Source organism: Anomalospiza imberbis, chromosome 26 (genome assembly GCF_031753505.1).
Source record: "Anomalospiza imberbis isolate Cuckoo-Finch-1a 21T00152 chromosome 26, ASM3175350v1, whole genome shotgun sequence".
In the NCBI taxonomy this organism is placed as follows: domain Eukaryota; kingdom Metazoa; phylum Chordata; class Aves; order Passeriformes; family Viduidae; genus Anomalospiza; species Anomalospiza imberbis.
Window position 1 is genome coordinate 1,105,832 of NC_089706.1, and position 21,757 is coordinate 1,127,588.

At 54.6% G+C, this 21,757-nt stretch overlaps 1 protein-coding gene across 1 annotated transcript in view; it reads left to right on the forward strand.

The window, feature by feature from the left end:
• Positions 1 to 21,757, forward strand: part of PLXNA2 (plexin A2) — a 142,747-nt gene that overhangs the window by 100,637 nt on the left and 20,353 nt on the right. Inside the window, exons 10-20 of the mRNA XM_068173520.1 lie at positions 1,855 to 2,055; positions 3,741 to 3,837; positions 4,534 to 4,727; positions 10,040 to 10,191; positions 13,352 to 13,469; positions 13,902 to 14,038; positions 16,927 to 17,094; positions 17,625 to 17,718; positions 19,190 to 19,429; positions 19,623 to 19,766; positions 20,855 to 21,089. Of these exons, the coding sequence (XP_068029621.1) occupies positions 1,855 to 2,055; positions 3,741 to 3,837; positions 4,534 to 4,727; positions 10,040 to 10,191; positions 13,352 to 13,469; positions 13,902 to 14,038; positions 16,927 to 17,094; positions 17,625 to 17,718; positions 19,190 to 19,429; positions 19,623 to 19,766; positions 20,855 to 21,089 (1,780 nt within the window). The remainder of the gene's footprint in view (positions 1 to 1,854; positions 2,056 to 3,740; positions 3,838 to 4,533; positions 4,728 to 10,039; positions 10,192 to 13,351; positions 13,470 to 13,901; positions 14,039 to 16,926; positions 17,095 to 17,624; positions 17,719 to 19,189; positions 19,430 to 19,622; positions 19,767 to 20,854; positions 21,090 to 21,757) is intronic.

Genomic DNA, 21,757 nt, shown 5'->3' on the forward strand with positions numbered 1-21,757 from the left:
CAGTCGCCTCACGGACGGAGCTGGCCAGGAAGGATAATGGTCCATAACGTATTCATTATTTTCAGGACTGTGCACTGAAGTTCTCCCACTGGTGATGCAAGGGGAGATTTTTTTGTTTTCAGTCGTAATGGGGTAAAGGATTCTGCAGCTCCAGGTTGCTTTTCCTTCCAGCCCATGGGCGTTCCACGGGGCTGGGCCCCTCTCTGGAGCGGGGCCACTTGTCTCCTGCTGGTGCTCGATGGGACTTTGAGGTGAAATGCAAAACCTTCCATGCAGGCAGGTGCTGAGTAGAAGGTGGCACAGGCGAGTGGTGCTTCAGGAGAGGAAGGAATGTGCAGAGTCAGCATGGAGGAGCCGGATGGAAAATGCTGTGAATCCAGGGAGTTTGCTGGGGATGAGCTGGGGTTGGGTCCGTGGTGCCAGGGTCACTGGGAAGCAGGGAATGCCATTCCCTTCCAGCCTGTGAACCCACTCCACTGCAGGACAGGGCCTCCCTTCCCTCCCCAGCGCAGCTGATGGAGTTTGAAATCACTCTTGGCTGTTAATCCGTGAAAGTCCCTGTTAGAAATAAAATAAAATATATATACGGAAAAGTGCCACTAAAAAGGTTTATGAGGCTGCAGTTTAAGTTAGTGGCTCCTCTAGACCAGAGCATCTGTTTCTCATTTACAGCTCGCTGGAGCCAGTGCTGAAACAACTTCCCATGGCCCTGACTGGGAGCTGGAGGGGGAGCCTGCCTTGGGGAGAGGGGATTTTCCCCCTGGACACGCTGTCCTAGCGGGATCCTGGGCAGGATGGCTGCCTGGCATTGCCATCAGCAGGATTTCCTTTCATCCCCAGGCTGGAGGGCAAAGGGCTTGGGATGCCAGTCTGGGATTTGGCAGAGGGAACTGAGACAGACGTGTTTGTTCTAAACTCCTGCTTTAGCTTGGGATTAATCATTCAGTGTCGGGTGCTTACAGGTACTTAGGTACCTTGTTCCATTAGATCAAAGTAAATTAGAGCTGAGCAGAATGTAAATACAGCTGATGGTCAGAGCCTTTGTCTCAGCGTGTTGCAGTCCCTGGTGTAGAAATTGAAGAAAAATTGTATTTCCCAGTGTGTTGTGCAGAGATAAGGTTTGGGATGTTGAGATCTCACGGGAGGGATGGCACACAGTTACCAGGAGCTGATAAGTCGTTTTTTGTGGTCCGTCTCAGGGTTTCATTTAGACATTTGGTTTGTGCTTGGGCGAACTGGAGATCTGTGCAGTGGTGTTTCACAGAATCACAGATGGTTTGGAAGGGAAGGTGGCATGGTTTTGTTTCCATCTCTGGCAGCCTGAAGCAGTGAGGTGTCCTTGATTCCCAGGCCCGGAGAGGAATTGTTGTGTCTGACCAGCTCACACTGTGAGTGGAGTTATACACTGAAGAACTGCAGGGTTACAAACAGATAAAAAACATAAAAGCTAAAATCCTAAAATGTGGATATTCTCAGTTCAGCCAGATAGAAAAAGAGAAGGTTTTCTAACCAGGCGAGAGCCTGGGAGACAGTTGGGAAAGAATGTAAATAATTCTCTAATCTCTCTTGTTGTTCACATTGTTTGTAGATATGTTCTGCCACCATGCATCATTCACTGCACACCAAAGGTGTGAGATGTTTTTACTCCAAGACCAATGAAATTAGTCTGCACGATGTTCTCTATAAATAGAGCGGTGCATTTGAAATAAATCAGAGCTAATTTTCTTGCCTTCGACTTGGAGTAATTTTCATTCCCATCCTGCTCTATGGCGACACTAAAATCCTAAAACATAAAAGCTAAGATCACCACCACACCCCACCCGTAACCTCCCACCTTCTCCCCTTGCCTCCCAGGACTGCCCGCAGCTCTTCCCCACGGAGGAGATCCTGATCCCGGTGGGAGAGGTGAAGCCCATCACGCTGAAGGCCAGGAACCTGCCGCAGCCCCAGTCGGGCCAGAGGGGCTACGAGTGCGTGCTCAGCATCCAGGGCATCGTGCACAGGGTGCCCGCCCTGCGCTTCAACAGCTCCAGCGTGCAGTGCCAGAACAGCTCGGTGAGAGCAGGGCTGGGCAGGGCGGCTGGGAAATCGCTCTAATCCCCGGTCCCAGGTGGCAGAGTGCCCGTGGGGAGGAGATGCTTTATCTGGAGTGCCCTGGCTCCGCTGGGGGGTCAGCCCGGGGAAGGGGAGGAGGAGGAGGAGGGAATGCTGGAGGTGTTAAGGCAGGCTAATTCACACACGGGGAGATAAGGAGAATCACAGACCCCTTATCGGGGAGCTGTCAGATCCCAGGTCACGGTGGCTGGATGAACAGAGCAGTGCTGGGGAGCGGGGAAGGAGGGGAAAAGGGAAGCTGCCAGGGGAGAGAGCAGAGCAGGGCTGGAGAGGGGAATCACCAGTGATGCTGCCCGAGGAGCAGGGCACGGTAATCCCCTGCACAGGACACGGCTCAGCCTCGCCACGGTCACCCCAAAGTCACCCTGGTGGGTATCTTGGGATGCCAGAACACAAATGGCAAATGCAGGCACCCCCATCCCGATCCACAGCCCGAATTTGGGTCTCCTGTGTCCCTTCACAGCTGGGGGATGAGCAGGGACAAGCGTGGCCCTTCCTCTGCTCACCATGTGCTCGGAAAGGGCCCTGGGCAAAAAGGGCACAGTCAGTTTGTTTTAGGCAGCAGAACAGGGTCCACTTGAATATTCAGTGCAGATGGTCATAAATTGTTAATGAAGTTTTGAATTTTTAAAAGTTTTACTGGATATTTATATATTGCTGGCCATCTTTGGGCCTTGCAGCTTGGTGGATAATAAATGTATTAATAGTATATAGTACTTCTCCTATCCAGAGTGATTTATAAGCATTAGAGAAGCACTTTTATTGCTGTCGGGCTGATAGGAAATGGTAGGGGGAGGGTGTGAGGGCCGTTCTGGACTCACAGCTTCTTGTTCCACACCAACTTAGTAAAAGCCCAGGCAGGGTGAACCAGTCCAGTCAAACGTGAGTTAAAACTGCACAGTCCCTGCCCAGGGACAGGAGAGCAGTCTGCCCTGCTTTAACCACCACTCCCTCGTCCCAGAGAGGATGGCAGTGCTTACTCACCTTTTGAAGTCTTTTGAGCAGCTCTTGGTTGACCTAAAGAGAGCACCAGAGTGAGGCCTGGCCAGTGCTGGGTGTGGTAATGGGAATTACAGCATTCACTGGGAATTCAGCTGAAGCATCCAGCCTCACTCAGCCACGGCCCCCAGGATGTCATAAAAAGGGGAATAATTCAAGCCAGTGCTATCCTGGAGCAGGCTGAGTCAGTGGCTGGGGCTCTGCACCATCTATTTTTGCTCAGCTCAGTTTCCTGTTGCACCTGCAGAGCTCTGCAGTGGGGGTTTGGAGCTCCCAGTCACACTGGGGTGAACAAACTGGGCAAGAAGCAGCCTGAAGGCAGCAGTCCCAGTCTGGTTAACTGGAGGGGCTGTGTTGGTAAGCCAGAGACTGAGTGATGAGAGCAACCACTGCAAGTGGAATAATTAATCTGTTACCTCTCACAAGGACTAGATCTGATTTAATTATCTCCTCCTGATGAGGAGAAGGGACTCAAGGCAGAACCCTGGAGATGAAGTGCAAAAATGTGGTGTCTGAGGCACCAGCAGGTGTTTTTAAGCAGACAATAAAGAGGTTTCTCTCAAAAAAACCTCTTTGTCTGGGAGTGTGGTCTCCCCAAGCATTTCGCTCTGGATCTTACCCTGCAGTACCTCTATGATGGGATGGACATCAGCAACTTGGCAGTGGACTTTGCCGTGGTTTGGAACGGGAACTTCGTCATTGACAACCCGGAGAATCTGAAAGGTAAAATCTGCTTCAGCTGGCTGCAGGCCATGGCTGGTGGGGGGCTGGAGAGGGGCTGTTGGGGCAGAGATATCGTGGCCACTGAGGGTCACCCTGAGGAGGAGAGCAGCTCCCTGCACTCCTGGTGCTGCTGCTCTCTGAGCCTTGGCTTTGGGATCCACCTGTGCAGGGGCACCCGTGGCTTGGGGAGACAAAGCTGAGCTTGTGCTGGGGTGGGCAAGTCCAGGAGCAGCTGTATCCCAAGGGAATACCCCAATCCCAGCTGTATCCCGAGGGAATACCCCAATCCCAGCTGTGTCCCAAGGGAATACCCCAATCCCAGCCCTGTCCCGAGTGAATCCCCCAATCCCAGCCGTGTCCTGAGTGAATCCCCAGTCCCAGCCGTGTCCCGAGTGAATCCCCCAATCCCAGCTCCGTCCCAAGGGAATCCCCAGTCCCAGCTCTGTCCCAAGGCAATCCCCCAATCCCAGCCATGTCCCAAGTGAATCCCTCAATCCCAGCCGCATCCCGAGTGAATCCCCAGTCCCAGGTCCGTCCCAAGGCAATCCCCCAATCCCAGCCGCGTCCCAGGTGAATCCCTCAATCCCAGCCGCGTCCCAAGTGAATCCCCAGTCCCAGGTCCATCCCAAGGCAATCCCCCAGTCCCAGCCGTGTCCCGAGCCCGTCCCTGAGCCCCGCCGTGCCCTGTCCCCGCAGTGCACCTGTACAAGTGCGCGGCGCAGCGCGAGAGCTGCGGGCTGTGCCTCAAGGCCGACCCCAAGTTCGAGTGCGGCTGGTGCAGCGGCGAGGCCAAGTGCACCCTGCGGCCCCACTGCGGCTCCCCCGGCGCGCAGCCCTGGCTCGACTGGTCCAGCCACAACGTCAAGTGCTCCAACCCGCGCATCACCGAGGTGAGCCCAGCATCCCCGGCCTGCTCCTCCCCCTGTGCTGTCCCAAAATCCGCCTGGCCCTGAGAAACGCGGATAAAACGCTCCGGAACTTTCTGCGATGGTTTTAGTGCGCGGCCTCCGCCCCACCCGCGCCGCGGTGACCACCACGGACTGCGGCGGGAATGCTAATTAAACCAGGGAGCTAATTAGTCTGGAGCTGGTGGTTCTGATATTTCTGTTCAGCCCACTGAGGGATGCAAAATGTGTCCCAGGAGCATTTTCAGCAGTGAAACTGCACTCGCTCTGTTAACGCAGCTGTGAGGAATGATGCTCCTGTCAGGTGGGAAAGAAGGAAGGTTTGGGTTTCTCAGTTAATTAAATCCCCCAAAAAATGCCTCCCTTGCCCTGGGTGTGTGTCCACACTGCAAAAGGTGTAACACAGGAGGATCAGAGTTGTCTTTTACACTAATGCCGGTGGCAGCGCCGCTCAGCACCCAAAATCTGCCAGCTGGATCAGAACTCAAGTGAGTGTGGAAATCTCCTCTTAAATTAAATTAGTTTCTACACTGGTTTAACTAAACTGGCTCAGATCCCGTGGGAGGGAGGCATCAACCTCCTTCTATGGAGGCGAGGAGGAAGCACAGAGGATGCTGCTGTATCAGGGCTGGGTGGGGCTGGCAGGAGAACGATGTTGCTGAGGAGGGTCCATGCATCCTCAGAGACCTTACCAGACTTTTGGTATTTCTGCCTTAGGCCTTCTGCCCAGCAGTGTTTCACTTTGCTGGGCAGGTGTTTGTCTCATGCAGTGTTTTGTTACAGGGCAGAGTGGAGCTGGTAGGATTTGCTGGGGCTGGTTGTGCAGGGATGGGAAAGCATTAAAAAAGGTTGGAAGCCTGTCCTTTCCCTGCTTGGTTGGTCGCTTTGTTTTCCAAGTCTCAGCTGTCCTACCAAGAGATAAAATGATCCTTAAAGGCTTCCCTGGATCTTCCCCTTGCCCTGCCACTGGGCAGAACCCAAACTTCTCTTGCCCGAGTGCTGTTCTGCTGCACAAGATTATGCTACAGGAAGCAAAGCAGCCTCTACTGAGATTTGTTTCCCCATAAACCATGCAGAAAGTTGTCAAGTCAAAAAAAATCTTGGAATTATTTATCTGCCCCTCCTTGAGCTGGGCAGAGAAGGGGAAAGGCACCGTGCTCCATCCACCAAGTGGCTTGCATGTGAGCAGTGCCAGGCTGGCTCTGGCAGCTGCCTGCAGGCAGGGCACTGCCACCAAGTGTTTTATCACTGTCCAACTTGAAAGCAATACTTTTGGGCTCTGTCCAAGCAGAAAAGAGCAGAGCTCTGCTGTTACAGATTTCTTGACTCCATCCCCAGGTCTGTGTCTCAGCCCTCAGAGTGAGACTGTGGAGGAGACCATGAGACCTTCCCAGCTTTCGTTGCTGTTGGGTCCTTTCCCAACATCTGAGCTTTCTCAGGATTTTGGGTACCGTTTTGCAATGCCCAGTGCTGCAGAGCTGTACAGCTGGGAGGACGCCCTGCCCTGCTGGGGCTGACCTGGCACTGGCGGGTCCAGAGCTGGCACTGGTGCCACGTCCCCCATCCCTTGGGCACCAGCAGTGACAGGACTGGGGAGCAGGGTTTGCTGTCATACTGGAGCTCACATTGCAGCCTGGATTACCCAGAGTAAAAGAGTCTTTAATATGGTTTGGTTTCCACTCCTCCTGCTTCATCTGGCCAGGTTCACTGTTTGTGACAAGCCTGAGGTCAAGGGCCTGGCTCCCAGGCGCCAGTGCCTTCAGGGGATGCATAAATAAGAAGAGATTGTGTCTTAATAGTTCTAAAAGTAAATAAGCAGTGGGGTATTTGCAGTCTTTTCACTTCGTGAGAGGCCCAGCCCTCCCCAGCAATGTCCCCTCAGCAGCTTAAAACTTCCACCCTGTCTGTGGCCTTAGCAATAAATAAATAAAAATCAGTTTTCTGGGAACAAGCGGCACTCTGATCTCCTATTCATTTATTTGCAGGCCTCATTAATATAACATCAGTGCAACAAACAGCTGAAGGGGGGGCAGTGTCAGGCTGAATAATGGAGTTGCTCTGCTGAGATAACAATTAGGTTCTGAATGTGCCATCAGCTGAGGCAGAGACAAGGAGGGATCATGCCGGGATGACAATGCTCATGTGCCGCTTCCCCGCTGGGCTCATCAGCTGGGATCCAGGGCTTAGAGCAGGAGCAAAAAAGCACAAAGAGGATGGAGGTGGATGGGGCCTGGGGAGGGGGCAGGGGCTGTGCCGTTGATTGGGTGCTCTCTCTGCACCCGAACAGATGCCAAGGGCTTGCTGTGCCGGGCTCCTGGCTTCCCTGCAGCTCCGCAGGGAAAGCCCCAGCAGCTCCCGGCCAGCACCGGCTCCAGCTCTCGCCGGCTCCTCACTGACTTCTTCTGCAGGCAAAATGTTGCTTCGTGTCAGAAATGCTGAAAGATTCACGCAGCAAGACATGACACTGAGAACATTTATCCCTCGTTGTTGGAGCTGTGTCTTCTGCAGGCTGCGAGGGGAAGGGTTCTAGCACTGGGCTGGGGCTCCTGGATCCCTGGGATCCTTGGATCCCAACCTCAGGGATCCCTTGGATCCCAGCCTTGGGAATCCCTTGGATCCCAGCACTGGGGGTCTCTTGGATCCCAGCCTTGGGAATCCCTTGGATCCCAGCCTTGGGGGTCCCTTGGATTCCAACCTCAGGGATCCCTTGGATCCCAGCCTTGGGGGTCTGTTGGATCCCAGCCTTGGGAATCCCTTGGATCCCAGCCTTGGGGGTCCCTTGGATTCCAACCTCAGGGATCCCTTGGATCCCAGCCTTGGGGGTCCCTTGGATTCCAGCCTTGGGGGTCTCTTGGATCCCAGCCTTGGGGGTCCCTACCTTGGTTTCAGGTAAAAAGCAGCAATAAGAGAAGTGCTCTGGAGCACCTGTGACCCTTCCCTGGTCAAGGGCAGGGTGTGAGGGTGACCGAGCTCCTGCCACCCCCTCACCCCTGCAGCCAGCCCATTTTACGAATCACACAGGGCTGCACACCTGAGCAGTCCTGTCCAGCGTTGCTGCAGGGGCTGGGTTGGGATTTGTCTCGTGCAGTGGGGAGAGGTGACCTGCTCAGAGTAATTCTGCCTCCCACACCCCGCTCAGATCTCAGTCACTTTCAAGCTGCTTCAGTTTAGTAAACAACCTGAAAAAACTTCCAGCAGAGGTGCAGATTCCTAAACAGCAAAGGTCCAATTCCTGGTAGTGGCCTCGCTCTTTCTCAGCTGCCCTGTGCAGGCCCTTTTCATCCTCCACAGAGCTCTATGTGAAAAGCCAGTCTAGTGAAGTGATTTTCTTGAAATTGGGGAGTATTTCTTGCTAATCCTGCCTGTCTCAGATCAGAATTCTGGACTGGCAGCCCTGCAGCTCCCAGCACAGCCCAGCTGGGATTAAGGCAGACCAGGGGCTGGCTGTGCTGGAGGTGCCTCATCCTCACCCCAGCAAGGAGCCCAGGATGCTGCTCGGAGGATCCCCAGCTCTGGGTGCACCGGGACCTTTAAGACTTATCTTCTTTCTGCGATTTTGACTGAATCTCTCCAGCTGTAATTAATTGAATGCATCTGTTCTAACCCTGGGGCTGCTTTATGGCACAGTTACTTCAAAACTGTTCAATTAGTGGCCACTAAAATCTAGGTCGAGTGGAGCTCCATATTGGGGATTTTCCAGGTCAGGACATTTTTAAAATACAGCATCAGCTGGGCTTTGTTTGGGGAGGCCGCTCAGCCCCGCTGCTTCTGCTCAGGTCAGGAAATGGCAAGCGGTGACTTCTTTTTTTTTTGAGCAGTGATGAGACAACGAGACGGCGGAGTAAGTGCCCCAGTAAATGCATTTTAGCATCATCCAGAGCTGCAAAGGACAGTTGTAACTGTCAGGCAAGTTCAGGTGATTCCCCACCAGTGATGAAAACACTGCCAGGCCTCCAGGACTTGGTGTAACACAACCCAGCTTGGTTTTGTAGTGAGTTTATGAGCATGTCGAGCTTCCCAGAGCTAAATGATACAAGACAGGCCGTGGTGTGAGTTACAGGGAACAGCAGCACAACAGGCAGTGCGTGGTGAATAAATTAAAAACCTCCATCAGGCAGTGGAGGGGAGAGGGAGGTGGGAATTAAAGGATGTGGAGGAAGGAGGGGGTGGCTTGGTGGCTCTGGCGGGTACATGGAGTTGGAATAACCTCAGCATGTGTGGCCAAAAATGGGACAGAAAGCCCAGGGAAGTGCTGGAGTCACCCTGGCAGTGTTCAAAACCCAAGTGGATGTGGCCATTGGTTTAGTGGGGATGGTGGGATTCCTTCCTGAAGATCGTGGATGTCTTTTTGGGGATGCTCTGGGGAGCTGGGAAGCACAGAAGTGATGGGGACAGGGGTGTCCCACGGGGGCTGCTGTGGGGCAGGTCACTGGGATGGGGTGTCCTGGTGGCACTGGTGAGGACTGCCTTCCTCACTCCTGAGGAGGTGGAAAAAACCACCCATCCATCTGGAAACAGCCAGGAAAACCTTCTGAAGAGCTCAAGTTTTTTGCCAAAGACAAGGGTGGAACAAAGAGGCATAAACAAGATTTATCCATTAAATTAATTAAATTGCATTATTATGGATTGTGTTTATTTATTAATACCAGCTGCAGCACGGGGAAGATTAGAAACTCACCCAAGAGCAACAACAGAGCGGTGGCAGATTCAGGATAACTGTCTGAGAGTCCTGGGTCCAAATTTTGTGACCATGCATTATTGAAATTTATACCCCTAATTGAAGAGGAGCTTGTCCTTAATGCAAGTCCAGGGAAGCAGGGATGATTATGGCTGAGGCAGGCTATAAACAGGCAGCTTGAAAGCACACACCTCACCCTTTAACATTTTTAAGTCATTTGAGGTGCCAAGTCACTAATAAAATATGACATTAACATTCAGAGAACAGCCAAGGCAGAAGGTGAAGTTCTCCAAGCACCAGGCTGCTTCTGGAAGGTGACTTACCCTGCTCTGGATAGTGAAGATAGGAGCCAGGTTTATCCTTCTGCAAGGATTTCTGGGAATGGCACTGCCCACTCTTCTTGGCCGGCTCAGGGACCTTGGAGTCCTCTCTTGGAGCACAGCACAGGTGGATTTCAGCACCCTTGGGCTCCTCCAGGACATCCAGAAGAGCCATGAGGGGCGGCACTGGCTGGTTTGGCAGCAGGAGCAGGAGCAGTGCTTCCAAACCGGGGCTGGGGCTGAAGAACGGGCACAGTGGGGATGTCACCTGAGCTTCCCTGTGTCCTGTCTCCCTGCAGATCCTGACGGTGTCGGGGCCCCCGGAAGGAGGGACGAGGGTGACCATCCGAGGCGTGAACCTGGGCCTGGACTTCTCGGAGATCGCGCAGGGCGTGCAGGTGGCCGGGGTGCAGTGCACGCCCCTGCCCGAGCACTACGTCGTGGCCGAGCAGTGAGTGTCCCCCCACCTGTCCCCACCGCGCGTCCCCAGGGCCGGGCACCCCACAGAGCTCCTCCCTGACCTCCGGCCAAAAACTCACCCAGAGCCCGGGCACCTGCAGGAAGGGCTGTGGAGGCGGGCATGGGAAGGGATTCCCGCACATTCCCGCACATTCCCGCGCATTCCCGCGCCCTGGACTCTCTCTGCAGGGGTTAGGCAGCCCTTTAAGCTTTCATTAAAGGTTCCGTTTCCTTGCACGCCGCGGTTCCTGCTTGGCTAAGCACCTTTGCTGATGAGCACCTTGCTGCTGCCGCTGCCTCCCTGCGCTCTCCATCCCACTTGGAATTCCGCCGGCGCCGCCGGCTGCACGCAGCCATTTGTTAGGCGGGCGAGGCGGTGACAGCCCCGGAATCCGAGTGGGCTCCACTGGAGTCAATCCATTTGTTTCACTAAGAAAAATGTCAGCCCAAAATTAGAAAATAGGCCTGTAACAGGGGACAGGCGGATAAACCCCACGGCGTGGCACACGCTCCTCTCCTGCCCCTCGGGGCCGCGCTGGGGGAGCCAAGGTGCTGAGAGGGTGCTGGGGGGGAGATTTGTGCTGGGTGGGACAGGAGAAATAGGTGATGTGTCCCCTTGGGTTGTGTCATGTCCTGCTGGGGACCAGGATGGTGTCCTGTGCAGTAGGACTGCGAGTGTGGGGCTGGCCAAGATCCCGTGGGTGGTCCCAGCAGCGCAGATCTTCCCCAGCTTCGTCCTCTTCTGGGAAATGCATTTGGTGGCTCCCACTCAGAGCCCAGCAGACCCAGGACCTGTCACCAGCAGCACGTGGTGGCGTTGGTTGGGTTTTGTCCATTCCTGGTGTTTCTTTCCCATCTCTAAGGCAGGAGGGGCATTGCTGACCCCTCTGGAGCAGCGAGGGGCAGGGCAGGGTGCCAGGGAGTGTGGCATCAAGGGGTGAAGGGTGCTTGGGGCTGCTGCAGGAATGGCTCCAAGCACGGCTTACTGCGAGCAGTTGGGGCTGTTCTGCTGAGCAGTACTTTGTTATATTTTATTTTTCAAATAAAGGATGGAAGATTATGAAATTATCCCCCTTTGATGGTATGAAACCCTGATTTTATAATCATGACTCTAATTACGGCTCTTGAGCTTTCAAAGTTTGTTAACATCATTAAAACATTTACCCTGGGCAGATAACAGCAAGCGTTAGCATGAGAGCTGCCTTTTAAAGATGAATACAGATAAAAGGACCCTCTTAAGGGTTCTGTGGGCAGACTGAATTCCAAGACTGTAATGACTCTGCCATATGCTCCAGCCCCGCAATCTATCAGCCAGCAATTAGGTTAATGTTGGTGAAAGGGCCACTTAGCCCGGCAATCAGCACCCTACAGCTCTGCCGAATGCATCATTTTGTAACAAGGTACCTGCTGGGGCTTTGGCTTTGAGCGGGACTCGGGACCAGGTGTACCCGGTCACTTGTGCCCTGTGCCACACCCGGCCCTGCCCGGGCTGCGCTGCAGCTGCTGCTCCGCTGGCACACTTGAGTATTTGGTGTTTCCCTGCTGCAGAGACAACCTCCCCTCTCCTCTCCTGCCCTTGGGGTGCCAGGAATCATCCCCCAGGCTTTGTTTGCCGTGGCCCCAAGCTCAGAGTGGCCTCCTCTCCCCGCTGCCAGTCTGCAGCAGGAGGAGGAGGAGGGAGAGGTGAAGGAATAACAGGCAGAGAGGTGCAGCGGCGATGTCTGGTTGAAAGGCAGAGCGAGGAGCACGTGGCAGAGGAAGGCTCGGAGCTGAGACGCTTCAATCCCTGCTCTCCAAAGGCAGCGTCTCTCCAGGCAACCCCTTTTGATGTGCAGCAACGAGGACGTGCACGTTCCAGCTCTTTACCAGCATGTGTGCATTTCATCGGGCCTCCTGGCATCACCTGTGCTCAGCAGCTTCTTTTTTTCCTTCAGTCTTCGTGGTTTATTTTATTTTATTTTTTATTTGCAGTGAATTTAATGCTGCTGGAGGCAGCTCGAACTCTGCCTCCCCAAACTGGGGCCTTTTATGTCTTTGTGTGTGATGGGCAGAGGAGTGAGCGCTTCCTTCTCCTTCAGCCTCAGCAGGCAGAGGCTGCTCTGGCTCTTCTCTGGTCCCACTGCCAGGGTCAGATCCCCACAGGTATCTCCTCACGGGTGGAACTGCACCTCCTGCCTCAGGCAGGTTACTCCTACCTTCAGCTTTTCCTCCCTGAGGCCAATTACCTATCCCCAGGTCTCCAATCCCCCTCTCAGATTTCCAGTCTGGGGCAGGTTCCTCCCACCCTCAGCTTCCCACAGCCTGCAGGGATGCTCTTGAATTTATCCTCCCAGCATTGCTGTGGGAGCAAGCAGCATCCAGGTCCATCTGGAGAGCCCTGCCAGCTGATGCCCCTCTGAAAACCTCCCCCAAACCTGCTGGCATGACTGGCATCCGCTTGATCCCATCCCCAGCTGGTGTCACCCATCCCCTGTGCCCCGGGATTTGGGGGTTATTCATCCACAGTGATCAGCCATGGTTAACCCCAGCAGCTCTCTCTGGCCCTGCAGCTTTGCCCTGGGATTTTGGGGTTATTTATCCATCAGTTGTGGTTAACCCCAGCTCCCCTGGGCTGCAGGGCTCTCCCTGGCGCCGCAGCTTTCCCAGCCTCAGGATGTGCCCACGGGGCTGAGCTGGACCACACCAGGAGCACGGGGACAAGCTCCTGTGACCACCACGAGGGCGTTTGTGGCAGCCAGCCCTGTCCCCCAGCAGAAGCTGCTCTCCAGGGCTGTCTCTATCATCTCCCAGCAGGTTTCTCCAGTTTTGATTAACTGGGAGTCTGCAGTGTGAGCTGTTCCCTTAATGAACTCATCTGTTACTCTGAGGACTTCGCACTCACTTTGCTACTGGCTAATATATTGCCATTAGTGCTCTGCTTTGCTCTGGAGTTTACAGCTTGTAATAATTATGTCTAATTTTGATTTTTTTTTCCTTTAAATTACTACACAGGGTAAAAATAGACTCAGTAATTAACTTCTTCCAAAGAGGCAGATATCAAAGTTAAAAAGGAGGGGGTGGGGAGAGAAAGGAGAAATAAAGGCAGTGTGGAGCTGTGCAGGGCACTGCTGGCACCTCCTGCCAAAGCTTCCCTGCGGCATTTCTGCTTCCAGGATCGTCTGTGAAATGGGGCAGGCGCTTCCAGGGATCAGCTCCGGCCCAGTGCTCCTGTGCATCGGAGAGTGCAAGCCCGAGTTCACGGCCAAGTCAGCGCAGCAGTACATGTTCGTGGTGAGTGTCCTGCTGGGGACAGCACGTGCGTCCCCCGGGAGCTGAGCCTGCCACACGGAGGGGCTTCAGCTCCAGAAGACAATCCAGGAATTGCTGTTTTTTCTGGGGCTTTCCCCCGGCGTTGCACAATTTTTGGCGGCCCACTCAACAAGCGCAGCTTGCAGGATCGAGAGCTCGCCCTGTGAATAAACCAGGGCTCCCACAGCTTTGTACCCCCAGAACAGTGGTTATGGAATCCCAGATTGGTTTGGGTTGGAAGGGATCCTCAAAGACCCTGTCCCACCCCAGGGACACCTTCCACTAGCCCAGGTTGCTCCAAACCCCATCCAAGCTGGCCTTGGACACACTCAGGGGTGTCCTGCACTGTCACAGACAGCCACAGCACCTCCCTGGCTGCAGCAGGAGCTCTGAGCTGTCCTTTCCTTCCTGCAGACTCCAGCCGTGAGTTTCCTGAGCCCCAGCCGTGGCCCGGAGTCGGGAGGGACCATGGTCACCATCTCTGGCCACTACCTGGGGGCTGGCAGCCGCGTGTCCGTGCTCCTGGGGAACCAGACCTGCGAGTTCCACGAGTAAGAGACCAGCACAGGCTCCTGCAGCACCTCCTGCTCCCATCCCAGCATGGATCTGCTGGAGCTGAACGTGCAAAAATCCATCTGGGAGCCCCTAAGGCTCCCATTCCCTCTTTTATTGCATGAAACCATCTTCTCTTTTAATGTGATGGAGGCTTGCATGGCAAGGGAGGGATTCATCGGTGTCAGTGCGGTTCATTATTTCATTTTAATGCTGTTCCAATGGTAACTGCTCCGAAAATCACAGTGAAACACCACTGGGATGGAAATATTCTTATATTGGTCATCAGTACCCGCCCCCAGCCTGGCTGCCCTGAAGAAAATGGAACATTTATATGAAATATCTCCTTTCTCTTTTCACAGACCTCCATTGCTTTTATTGTAGCCACTGCTGCAGGTGCCTCGACCTCCTAAAAATGGTCTGGGATCCTCAGGGCAGAGCAAGGCAGGGGTCTGCTCACACTTCCTGCTGAGGAACATGCACAGCCATCAATCTCTGCTGGGATTTTGATGGCAAATTTGCTTTTTCCCCAACCGTGTAAACACAGAGTTGACATTTGCAGGGTTTAATGGGTTTTCCTGGGGCTTAGTTAAAAAAGAGATGTGTGGTTTACAGCTGTGTGTATCAGTACACAGCCCTGCCCACCCTGCTGCCAGTGGGCACAGCCTGGGTGGCAACCTGGTATCCAAAGGGATTCTGCCTCCCAGATCCTCACTCAGGCTGCCCAGGAGGAGCTGAGGAAGTTTCTGGGAAAGCAGAGATCCCTGGAGGTGAATTTCTCATCCAAAAGCCTGAGAGGTTCTTGGATGTAGGAGCTGTGGGCGTTCAGGTGTGGGAGCATGTTGGGTTACCAGCAGGGCTTGTTCTGGATCCATCCCAGGATGGTGCTCAGGGCATTCCAGAACTTTCCAGTGCAGCTCAGCCCTCCAGGTGTTAAGCAGTGTAACCACCCCATCAATATTTCCTTCCACATCCAAAACAAAGGTGCCAAATTGCTCCCTCAGATGGAGACAGGGAACAGCGTTAGCACCAGCAGAAGTGTAGGGTCAGCCCTGGAACACCCTCCCTTAAACACCTGATCCTGTTCAGGCAACCTGCAGCTACTGACCCGCAAAACCTGGGGGAGCTTTGGCTTCCCTGGGTGTGCTAAAGACAGCAGGACAGAGAGCAGTGGCTGAGTGCCCCAACCCTCACGTGGGGCCACGCTGTGCACTTGCTTTGCCTCGGACTGTTTTGGGGCAATGAGCTCCAATTGTACTCGAGGGCGTGGGGGGAGCCTGACGAGATGAAGCAGCTCCTAATGAGATTCCCTCTAATTACAGCTTCCCCCATTCTCCCCTCTCTGATCGGAGGAGTGGGTAGATTCACCATGACGACACAATAATAGCACAGAAAGCTAATTAGCTGATCACAGGGAGCCGGGAGCTGCTCTGCCAGCAGCCCTGCGTCACTCCGAGCTCGTGCCAGAGCTGGGCAGGCACAGGGCGGGCAGCAGCAGGCAGAGCAGAGGGCAGCAGCGGGGCAGGAACCCATCAGGCTGCACAGAATCACTCCGAGACTCGGCTGGAGAATTCCACTCCTGACACAGGGAAGCCTTTGTGGCTAAATGAAACCAAGGTGGATGTGATAAAACCAAGTGAGGACAGGAAAAGGAACAGGAGCAGGGCAGGAAGGGGTGGATGTGTTATTGCAGCAATGGTCAGGTGCAGTTGGTTTGAGGCGTTCAGGGGGGTTGTTTCTGTCCCCTCGGATGTGGGGGGTGGAAGGGCCAAGGTGTGAGCTGGGAAGATTGTGGTACCTGCTGTTCCATGCCCTCCTAAATGTCCGTGCTCCTTAGGGAGGGCAGGGGGTGTGTAAGGACCCCGAGAAAAGACCACACATTGTCCCCTGGCAGGCACAGGCTCAGAGCTTTGCTGGAAGTGGAGCAGGGACACGGCTGCACTTGAGCCTCAGCCATCCAGGCACCTGCACAGGCCTCTGAGGATGGTGAGGGTGGTGAAGGTTGCCCATTCAGGAGTGCCAGGTTTTGATTTAAGTACCAGACTGGCAGTGAGGTGCTGCAGACCTGCCTGCCCTCTCCCCCGGGGGAACCCAAAACTAAAGAGCCACAGAAAGAACACTGACGTTCCAGCGAGCCAGGGTAGGTTTGGGCTGGAAGGACAACCACAGGTGGCCATGCAGGAACACTGGCCTGCCAGGAATGTCCCTCCAGGATCAGTGTCCAAGGAGCCGTGTGGTCCCTCCCAGCTCTGTTCTGGATGCTCAGATCTCATTCCCCTTCTCCATCCCTCCACCCACCGGCGCCTTTGTGCTCTGGCAGTGCCTCACTGCGCCGCTGCCTCCACCTTCTCTGGGGCTCTGGTGGCAGCAGATGGTCTGTTGTGTCCAGCCAGGCAGCGCCGAGCCGAGGTCAGCCCGCTCTGATGGGCAGACAAAGGCGAGGCAGCGGTGCCGGTGCCACGGCCCTTCCCAGGCAGGGGCTGCACGGGGCCATTGTGCCGCTCACAAGAACCTCGTGTGTGCACCGGGGTGGGGAGGGAAAGAATTTGGCTTTTCACTGAGCTTATGCATCCCATTTAAAAGGCAGCCATCTGTTTTCACACGCCCAGCAGCCGGCAGCGGGTTCAGGGGGATGCGGGAGCTGCAGCTTGGCACAAAGAGGGGTTTCAGGGAGCCTGCGCTGCTCTCACGCTGGGCAGAGCTCGGGGCAGAGCTCCCCACCCTTCCCTCCATGCCAAACCCCCCTGCCCACCTCAGCAGCCTCCCAGGTACCAGTCTGGGCTGGCTGTAGGTTCAGCCCTTTATGAGCTGCCCCAGGACAGGACAAAGGCTGTTTCTGCCCCTGCACCACCACCCCATTAACGCTGCCTGTTTCCCTCCTGTGCAGGCGATCCATGAATGAGATCGTTTGTGTGTCAGCGCCCTCAGCCCACGGCCTGGGGGCTGTTCATGTCTCTGTCAGCGTGGACAGGGCTCAGCTGGAGAGAACTTTGCTGTTTGAGTACATCGATGACCCCAAGGTGCAGCACATCGAGCCCGAGTGGAGCATCGCCAGGTAACAGCTCCTGACAGCATGTCCTCGGCTCTCCCCTGCTCTGGGGCTCCTCAGCACACACCCAGGCCAAAAAAGGGGCTTTTTGGGAATGCACATCCCACCCAGCGTCCTGAACGGGTCAGGGCTGGGCTTTTCTGGGGTTTGCATTGAGCACAGCTCAGGCCTGGGGTTACCAGAGAGGTTGTGCTCAGCCAGGCAGCGACAGCAAACCCAGCACCAAGAGTCTGGGGGCTCAGCCAAAGCCCAGCTCACCCCCTCTGCTGCAGAAGGGCACAGCTGCTCCTTAAAGGCTCCTTCTTGTGGTCCTGGAGCACAACAAAACCAGCAGTCACCAAGAAAGGGAAAAGCTGATGTTAATCAAAAGGCAGTGTGAGGAACAGGGTGGCTGCTGCTGTCACACCACGGGGACATTGCTCGAAGCCCTGGGCTGTACTCATCCTCTCAAGCCTAACCCTCCTGGCATCTTGTCTCTGGGGCCCAGGCTCTGTGCACAGCCCAGCCCTGATCAGGCCTCTCCTGGCTTCCCACAGCGGATACACGCCCCTGACTGTCACTGGCTCCAACCTGGACGTGATCCAGGAGCCCCGGATCCGCGTCAAGTACAACGGGAAGGAGTTTGTCAACGTGAGTAGGGGCTGGGAGCACCATCCTGCACCCCTGGATGGGGGTACTGCTGCCAGGGCTGCCTGCCTGGGGAGGTTTGCTGTGGCAAAAGCTGCTCTGGGTGCATTTCCTGCACTCCCCCAAACTGGGGGCACTGGGAGGAGGAAATTTGACACACAAAAATGTGAAATTACCTCCTTCCCCTATGTGTATTCTCTCAGTCCAGGAGTGAGAAGCTGAGATGAACCCCCAGCTAAATGGGGACTAAGAGAGGTTCTTGTGTGTGCTACGAGTAAGAACTGTACTTCCAGTACTTCAGAAATTATTCTGGCCAAGTAATACTGAAATATATTGTTTCTATGCAGTGATCTTTGTGACTGAGTCTGTATTCTCTTGGAAAGGGCAAATCACTGAGCGGTCTTTTCCTATTCCTTTTCTCCCCCTCAAGACCTTTTTCATCTGAGCTCTTTTTAAAAAGACATCTAATTTTGTTGCTAGCACTTGCAGTTATAGTGCTACAAAAATAATTCTGAAGACACAAAATTGAGTGAAATTAAATCTTTCAGTTATGGAGGGAGGCCAAATGGTTGGGCTCTTGCTGCTTTACAAGGCAAGAGCCCCATAAATCAGTGATTTCTCTGCTTTGAGGGCTGGAGGAGCTGTGGGTGTCCCCAGCCCAGCAGGAGATGACCTTCATGTTCCCTCCTGCCCACCAGTGTCACATGATCTGTTCCCTTCCCCTGCTGGCATTTGGGAATGGCCTCTAATCACCCATTTCCAGCAGGGAACAGGTATTCCCTATGGGTCTGCTTCAGAGCTAGAGAGGAGGAAAGTGGAAAGAAACTACAAAAAAGAAAAAAAAAAAAAAAAAGAAAAATAAGTAAGAGCTGCTGTGTGAGCTTTTAGTTCCACTGAAACACAACTCATTTTGGGCTCACCCTCCATCTCTACCCCAGTGCCTTCATGCTGGCTGGAGGAGAAGCAAATTACCCCAAATCATGGCTGTAATGCCTCACGGAATCACTGAGGTTGGAAAAGACCTCTGAGACCACGGAGCACCAAACCTGGATTAAACATTCCCAGCTAAGCATGAATCCACTGGGCTTCCCTGTCACTATAGGACACGAGAAAACACGACACACGCCTCTGCTCTCGTGAAAGTAAAAAAGGGGCAAGTTTATTTCTGACTCCGACATTTATAGTTTTCCAAAGGTGCCAGTGGATTGGAGGGTGAAAGTGCCACCTCTCCAACGACATGGACAAACTACCCGTCCATCAAATTTCTCCTCCTCTATGAAGGAGTGCAAAAACAGTAAGTTATTTACAGAAAGTTGTGTGAGGAAGTTTGCTGCAAGAATGTAAACTCAGAAGGCTTTAGAAAATCTTAACAAATCAGGGCGACACTTCCCAGCCACCAGAGCATCGCGGTCCAGCTCAGGGCAGAGCGTTCCTGGTGTGTCTCTGAAAGCCCCCTTCCCTTCCCCTTGCCCAGGTGTGCCAGGTGGTGAACGCCACGGCCCTGGCCTGCCTGGCGCCGCCGCTGAGCGCCGAGTACCGGCCGGGGCTGGACGCCGTGGAGCGCCCGGACGAGTTTGGCTTCATCTTCAACAACGTCCAGTCCCTGCTGGTCTACAACGACACCAAGTTCATCTACTACCCCAACCCCACCTTTGAAATGCTGAGCTCCAGCGGGGTGCTGGAGCAGAAGCCGGGCTCTCCCATCATCCTGAAGGTAAGGAGAGCCTCGCTCGGCCCGTGGGGAGCTCACCACAACCCCAGGGAGGGAGAGAGGGAGGGAAGGTGGGAGGGAGGAGGGTTCTCCCTGCTGCAAACAACAGAGCCCCGTTGTTTGCACGAGCTGGGGCGAGGTGGCAGCTGGAGGGATGTGCCGCATCTTTGTCGGTGTTGTGTCCCCGTGTCCCCAGGGCAGGAACCTGTGCCCGCCCGCCCCGGGAGGAGCCAAGCTCAACTACACGGTGCTGATCGGGGAGACGCCCTGCGCTGTCACCGTGTCCGAGACACAGCTGCTGTGCGAGCCCCCCACCCTCAGCGGGCAGCACAAAGTGACGGTGAGGGGCCGCATGTCCTGTCAGCATCCCCTTCCCCTCTCCTCCCCACCCTCTCTCCTCCTTCTTCAGCTCCCTGACTCGCTTGGATACACAATCCCCAGGAGGATTGTGTATGGGTGTCTGATTGGAAGTTTAAAATATTGATGTGGATTAACATGGAGAGACTTGGTCCTTCCCTCAGAGTCACTCCCTTCTAGAAGGAAAAATGCCCCTCAGAGCCTTCTAGAAGGAACAAATCTTTCTGGCAGTGCCTTTTGGCACTGGGTGCCATCCTTCCTCTGCATGAAGTTGAGACCATTCCCAGTGTTCTCCCTCCTGGAGGGATTTAATCAGCCCACGGAGACAGACCTGAGCTGCCAAGTGGATGGAAAGGTTTTGCCTTTTCCTGAAGCAGGAGCCAGGAACATCTGAACGCTGGAGTGGTTGGATCAACACCCTCATCCAGGATAGCACTCAGTGCCTCCCTCTGCTTGGGGTTTGCTTCCTCTACTCCTCTTGCAGACCAAGCCCCAGCTGCCGAATTGCCTGAGCAGAGCCCAAATGAGATTGTAATTGTGATTTATTTCCCTTGAAGTTCAGCATCCAAAACATATTCAGATTATCACAGTGTGACTCCCAGAAGCGCAGCCGGGCTGAGAGCTGCTCGCATCTGCGGCCAGGCCACATCCAAGGAAAGCCTGTCCTGGTGTAAACTCCAGCCTGTTTGCTGCACAGCTCTCACGTGGGGCTTTCTGCTCCCTTCTCTGCTCTGCCCTTGCAGTCACTCTGGTTTCTTGTCAGTGAAATGATCAGGGGCTTGTTAACGTCCGTGGCTTACGAAAAGGAGTTGAAAGCTTATAAAATGAAAGTCAAACGGAGCCATCAGATAATAAGAACAAAGCCCAGATAGTGAAGGGCTGGCACATTTATCATCCCTTGAAGCCTCGCACAAGCAGCCCCCTCCGTGTTTGAAGGCAATTGGGTTTCTGTTCCTAAGCAGAGGTGGCTCAGTGCTTCCCAGGGATCTGCAGGGCCCCGTGGTGGGCAGGACCGGGCTGTGGCACGGGGACATGTCCCGAGCTGCTGCTCACCTGAGCTGTGCCCTGCAGGTGCGTGTTGGGGGGGTCATCTTCTCCCCTGGCTCCGTGAGCATCGTCTCCGACAGCCTCCTGACCCTGCCTGCCATCGTCAGCATCGCGGCCGGCGGCTCCCTGCTCCTCATCATCGTCATCATCGTCCTCATCGCCTACAAGCGCAAGTCCCGCGAGAACGACCTCACCCTCAAGAGGCTGCAGATGCAGATGGACAACCTGGAGTCCCGGGTGGCCCTGGAGTGCAAGGAGGGTCAGTGCTGCCCGGGCTGGGGCATCTCTGGGCGCTGCAGCTCCACGGGTGGGGTCCCAGTTCTCCCAGTACCCCGGGATGTGCAGCTGGGAGTTGGATGGGAGCTCCTTGAGGTTTGTGGGAGCTCCTTGGGGTTTGCAGGTGCTCCTTGGGGTTTGTGGGAGCTCCTTGGGGTTTGTAGGAGCTCCTTGGGGTTTGTGGGTTTCCCATGGGGTTTGTGGGTGTTCCTTGGGGTTTGTGGCTTTCCCATGGGGTTTGTGGGTGCTCCTTGGGGTTTGTGGGTTTCCCATGGGGTTCCCATGCCTGCCCCACCGCAGGAGGGTGGCAGCCAGCCGTGCATGAGCAGCAGATACGGCTCTGATGTGCAGAGAACAGGATTAGAGCTTGATCCTGCTCAGGCACCCTGCCTAAATTTTGGGTGTTATTTGGAGTATTCAGAGCTGCTGCTTGAGATTTTCCACATGGGCAAGTCCTGTCCCTTGCAAGGAGGCAGCTGAGCCCTCCTCACCCCCACAGGTGAAGGTGGATTTTTGGGGGGTGCTGCTGTTGTTTCCTGCTCCTCCCACCTGGGAAGGGGCTTAATCAAAGTAAAATAAATAGCTGCACATTTCATAGTGGAGAGAGAGAGAGTTGCATTGGATTTGTTCAGCCGAATTCAAGGGTAGCCT